Genomic DNA, 6,000 nt, shown 5'->3' on the forward strand with positions numbered 1-6,000 from the left:
TATTTTAACCACTTCCATTTGTTTCACTTTTTCCTGTAAAGTGTTTTCAAATGATCATTATGTAGGTCTGATAATACTTTACCACTCGTTATTTAAATAGATCTGCTAAATAACTATTTTCAAAAATATACAAATTACTACTGCAAGTGATTGAAACTATGCATCTATTGTTTTAGCTAACCATGATACTGATTTATCCTTTAATGACATGTTTACCTACTTATCTATTAAATTGACTATATTTAAACAATTTATTCATTGCTGAGAACTATCAAAAACATTCAGGCTAACTACTTCTTGCCACAACTACTGCAAGCTTTTCAAATTACTTTTAGCTTATCAATTTAACCCTTTATTGATTAGTAAACTATTTATCCATTTATCTAATAACTGAAACTAAATTCTGGTGCTTTTTATCCATTCATTTAAGCTATTTAGTCAATTTATTGTAGTTGAGTAAGAGTCTCTGACTCCTAAATCTAAATTGTAAGCAGGTTCCACAGTAGAGGAGCCGGACAGCTGAAGCTCTGCCTCTCATACTACTTCTGAATACTTTAAGACCACAAGTAGGCCAACAGTCTGAGACCGTGGAGCTCTTTTAGGATAATAAGGTGCTATAATGTTTTTGTCTAATAATTAAAGGTTTTGTATGCAAGGAGAAGGATTTTAAATTAAATTCTGAATTTAACAGTTACCCAAGGAAGAGAAGCTAATATGGGAGAAATTTGCCTGTTTTCTATCCCCAGATTATTTAGCAGATTTAGTACTCTCACTCTAGCATTCTGGATTAACTGAGGACTTTTCAGGGAGCTTTTAGAGTGAATGATAATAATGAATTACATAAGTCCAGCCTAGTTTTTCAGCATCACTCTGAGATAGGAATTTCTCATTTTAGCTATGCACATTTTTATTTAATGTGCATGCTGAAGGACATATCCTGATCAGAAATAACTCCAAGACTCCTGACAGAGTTACAGGAGCAATGTCATCTAAAATGATTAGACACCATCTTTCTAATAGTTTCGAGAGTACAATAAACTCAGTTTTGCCTGAATCTAGAAATAAGAACTTACAGGTAATCGAGCCCTTTATGTCATTAGGGACTGCCTGTCCTTAATGACATTAATTGATTTGTATATTCTGGCTTGATGAATGAATAAAGCTGTGTATCATCTGAATAGAACTGCTTTTCTGTTTCTATTTTTAGCATGACAACGATACAAAATGTACTGCCAATGCAGTAAAATTATACCTGAATAGAAAAATATACAGTGTAACACTATCAGTCGTGGATTGGCCTCCCCAGAGCCTCAACCTTAACATGACTGAAGCAGTAAGAGATCATCTTGACAGAGTTCAGATCTCAGGTCCAAAGAAGAGCTTTTGGAAGCACCTTCAAGAATCCCGGAAAACTATTCCTGAAGAGTATTTAAAGAAATTGCTTGAAAGGGTACCTAAACAAATTGAGGCTGTGAGGACGAGGAAAAGTGCATCATACCAAATATCGAATTTCAAGTTTGTTCGAAATGTAGAAACTCTGGCTGTGCTTTTATGTTTGCACATTTTTAAAATAGATTGCTGAAACTATTTTCCATTTTCCTAGCAAAATAAAAAGTGATGAAGGGTGGCACTACACTTTCGCCCACTACTTGATTTAGTATTTATGTTTATCCATTAATGCGACTCATTAAATACTTTAAGCGACTTTTTTACTGCCACTATAACAATTTAATATATAAACTTTTTATCCATTTTATTTTTTACTTTTAGGCAACCAATTAAAAATAGTATTTAGCAATTTAGTATTATTAGACCATTTTAACTATTTACCCAACACTTTAAGCTATTTCAGCATTTCATTTGTTAGTTTACTCTGATCTATTTAGCCCACTTAAAGATGCTTATTTAGGATATCCATCTGTGTGTGTGTGTGTGTGTGTATGTGTGTGCGTGTGTGTGTGTGTGTGTGTGTGTGTGTGTACAATAGCAGGATGTGTTAGGGTTGGGACAGGACACAGGCTCTGCGGACACAATGGCAGTGAAACGTTTAGCTCTGGATGTGGTCTGTCTTACATTTTTTCTCCAAATCTCCTCTGTATCCTTGCTTGAACTTTTTTGTCTTCCTGGCAGGGTGGAAAAATCCCAATCCGGTGGACAGCTCCAGAGGCCATCGCATACAGGAAATTCTCCTCCTCCAGTGATGTGTGGAGTTATGGCGTGGTCATGTGGGAGGTGATGTCCTATGGAGAGCGACCATACTGGAATCTCACTAACAGAGATGTGAGTGGTGTTTGCTGATTTAAATACCATTTAGCGACCAGAGATAATGTGATGTTTATTTTTATGCTACACATTGTAGCCTTATGCATATTCTGCTGGACATGTACAGGTGATCAAATCTGTTGAGGAGGGCTACAGGCTGCCTGCTCCTATGGGCTGTCCTGCTGCTCTACACACACTCATGCTGGATTGCTGGCAGAAGGATCGCAACGAGAGGCCCCGTTTTTGCCAGATAGTCACCGTTCTTGACAAGCTAATCCGCAACCCAGAGAACCTGAAATCTATGGACACACTCTGCAGGTAGGTGGGCAACGGAATAAATCCATATTTACAGCGGCACAACATGAGTGCATTATGTCACATGCCGAGGAGTCTTTTTGATTTAATTTGGCAAGACAGCTCGCCAAAATGTAATCAAATATTGGTTCATGTGATTAGCGGATTAAACTGCAAATCAAAGCAAGACACCACCTGCGAGGGCCTGAGAAGATGATCTCCGGGACCATATATGGTGACTGACTGTTAAGCTACTAAGTAACCATCCTGGTGTGGGAAGCAGAGTAAATCCAATCTCATCCCGCTGCTATCAAGCATGGGCGCGGTGGGATAAAGTTGCAGCCTAAAGTTTCCCTCAAAGTTGTCTGGCAGATGAAGTGAGCGGTCATGTTCGTTTTCCAATAAGCTCATCTCTGATAGACGCGCTGTGCATTAAGTAAAAGCCTCGCTGTGATATTGACATTGATCCATAGTGAATCTGGGAGCAGGTTTGAAAGGACACCCAGGCTAAAGCTAGACCTGTGTAAATTGCTCAGTTCAGATCTCAGGTCCTATGGAGTCAATGGTGCATGACACTGTGAGGTGAGAGAAACAGTAGGAATATTAAGAGGCAGAGAAGCAGGAGGAGTGTTAAACATTTCTCCCTGTGTTAATCTACCCAAAGCAGCCATCCTGCAACCACGGTCACCACCTCTTCTCAATCATTTTAACTGCTATCGATTTCCTGTCTCACATACTCGTGCATTTCAAAAGCCCCTTTTCCCTCAGGATTCTCCCCCTTGCTCACTTTTTGACTCCTCTCCTTTTCAAGCTGCCTTTTTGTCTTCCGATACATCTTCCTGTCTCTTCCACTTCTGATCCACTGCCATCTGTCTTTATTCGCTGCAGTTTAAACAGTCCTACACTGATGGAGAGAGCTATCCCTGACTTCAGCAGCTGTAACTCAGTAGACGAGTGGCTGGACACCATAAAGATGAGCCGCTACAAGGAACACTTTGCAGCTGGGGGGTACCACACTCTGGGTCACGTCATAAGCATGAACCAAGGGTAAGCGCTTCCTGGGGAAGTCTCAGCAGCTCAGAGGCAGTAGTGAGCTGTTAGATGTAGTAAAATCAGCTTTAGTGCTGATTTTACCTGTTGTAGAGTTCTGCTTTGCAATTTTAATTTATTTTATGTATTTTATGACTATTGCTTCTTTTATTAATGTTGTTCTTTTGTAAGATGACCTTGTGTTTTTGAAAGGCGCCCTCAAATAAAATGTATTATTATTATTATTATTAGTAGTAGTAGTAGTAGTGTAGGTGCTCTACAATCTCTACCAGCTAATGTGAGAGAAAATCACCTCACACAGACCTTAAACTGCTGGACAGGACATAGAATGGCATAGCTTGTGCACAGAAAAGAGGTAATATGTTATATTATAACACTTATTGATTATCATCTCCATTCTTCTGTCCCATGAGCCTCTGAGCTCAGTCGAACACATATTAAAACCTCCCACAAATCTGACCCAGGGGTCAGGAACTTATGCCACCCAGCCTTCAAGCCTGTCCTTCAGCTAGCATCAAACTACATTAGCACAGCTTTCCTATAATATGAAACTAAATCGCTCAGACTCTCTCACACCAATTTCTTGAGTGTCCATTAGTGTATATCCAAAAAAAGGCCATCTCAAGTATGAGGCGTTATAATATTTGCAGCTGATGGAATTACCGTATTTTCCAGACTACAAAGCGCACCTGAGCGCATCCTGTTTTGTACATACATTAGCCACTACTTTGAAGTTTGTTTTTCGCGCTACTTCGTACGGCACTACGTTACTTGGCGGACGGACATGTGACCAACATACCACTCTTGAACCCCGATACTGTGTGTCTGATCACATGTCCTTCCGCCAGGCAACCTAGTGCTGTACAACAGCGGAACAAACAAAACAAATCCTCTTATGATATCACGAAAATCATGGACAATCCATAGAAAAGCCGCACCTGACTAAAAGCCGCAGGGTTCAAAGCTTGTGCAAAAAGTAGCGGCTTATAGCCCGACAATTACGATAGTCCCTTATATAGTAACACTAGGGTAATGTAAGGCTCACTGAGCTCTGCCATGTCATATCTTTTTTTATTTAATTTTAATATCCAAATTTTGTTGATTGGGATTCTGTTGAAAGTAAACTGCTGGTATGAATCCACAAACCAAGCTGTGCTGCCATGTTCATTTTAGAGAGAAGAGGCTTCGTCTTGGAAAACCTTCTAAACAAGCTGTAGTTGTTCAGTTGTTTTCCTGATCACATGTCATAAACTTTAACACACTAACTGGGGCCTGTAGAGTCCAACTTTCATAAATCTTCAAATCTGATTTGTTTTTGTGTGTGTGCCATATAGGGATATCCAGAGGCTCGGGGTGACATTAATGGGCCATCAGAAGAAGATCATGACCAGCGTCCAGCTGATGAGGGCGCAAGTCCTCAACAAGAGTGTGCCGTCGGTGCACGTATAATTCCAATGCCGTGGTTTCTCTGCTAAAATCTGGAAACCCAGGCTTCTAAAAGGTCACGAGGGACTCCACTGGAAATAAAAGGATCAGAAAACTGGGAGATGTTGGGAACTTTCCAAGACTTTTCTTCAAGAGATGAAAGAACAAAATGTGAAAAGTTTTACTGACAGAACAAGTAAATAATGACTTCTTTGGGAAAAGTCCAACCTTTTATTTTGTTTTTTTTCCCAACCCAATTAAATTTTCTGAGTTTAAATGTCTTGTTTGTAAATGAAAAGACTGCCTTAATTAGCACAAATGATTTTATTGTATTCTACAAAGAGAAAATAATTTATCAATCATGAATTTACCAGAGAAATATGATTTGCGGAACCAGGCAATAGCAAGAGTGGATGGAGTGATGTAGTAAGTGGGGGTGGGGGGTTTAAATGTTTCGATGGCGCTTGAGAAGCTTGAAAAGAATGAGGTCCACAATGAAGCTCGAGCCGGGACAAAAAAAAAGTTGAGCAAAGTGAAATAGGGCTCACCGGAGTTGCCAGATCGCCTCCGCAGTGTAGAGGACCTATTTCACCTCGGGCTATTAATACCAACAACAGGCACATTTCTCCACCGCCCAACCTTGATGAATGACCCCAGGAGAGCCCAAGAGCCCTCTGCCCAGTCTGAAGCTGCACGGCGCACAACTATTGTACTCGGAAGATGTGTGTGATTCAGTTACAGTGCACTTTATTCTACAATCTCTCTGTGTTGTAGAGGTCTTGCAGTTGTGTCACAGATCTCTTTGCAGCCACAACTGCAACTAGATCTTCCTCCAGTCCTTTCAAAAGTTAGCTGTTTTAAAGAATAATAAGGAAATAATGAAGTAAAACATTAATAAACCCAAGAAGTAGAAGAGAAATCTAACATTTATTGGGGTTATACAGTAAATACATTGCTTATGAGATTTAT

General features: G+C 39.8%; 1 protein-coding gene across 6 annotated transcripts in view; it reads left to right on the forward strand.

Annotated features, from left to right (window-relative positions):
• The window catches only part of epha8 (eph receptor A8), a 136,397-nt gene extending 131,089 nt beyond the window's left edge, over positions 1-5,308 (forward strand). For all 6 annotated transcript variants that reach the window (XM_026169027.2, XM_026169028.2, XM_080302137.1 and 3 more), the window contains 4 exons: positions 2,131-2,280; positions 2,390-2,580; positions 3,445-3,603; positions 4,941-5,308. In XM_026169027.2, coding sequence (XP_026024812.1) covers positions 2,131-2,280; positions 2,390-2,580; positions 3,445-3,603; positions 4,941-5,055 — 615 coding nt within the window. In that variant the 3' untranslated portion in view covers positions 5,056-5,308. The remainder of the gene's footprint in view (positions 1-2,130; positions 2,281-2,389; positions 2,581-3,444; positions 3,604-4,940) is intronic.
• The last annotated feature ends 692 nt before the right edge of the window (positions 5,309-6,000 follow it).

This window comes from Astatotilapia calliptera, chromosome 5, assembly GCF_964374335.1.
Source record: "Astatotilapia calliptera chromosome 5, fAstCal68.1, whole genome shotgun sequence".
In the NCBI taxonomy this organism is placed as follows: Eukaryota; Metazoa; Chordata; class Actinopteri; order Cichliformes; family Cichlidae; genus Astatotilapia; species Astatotilapia calliptera.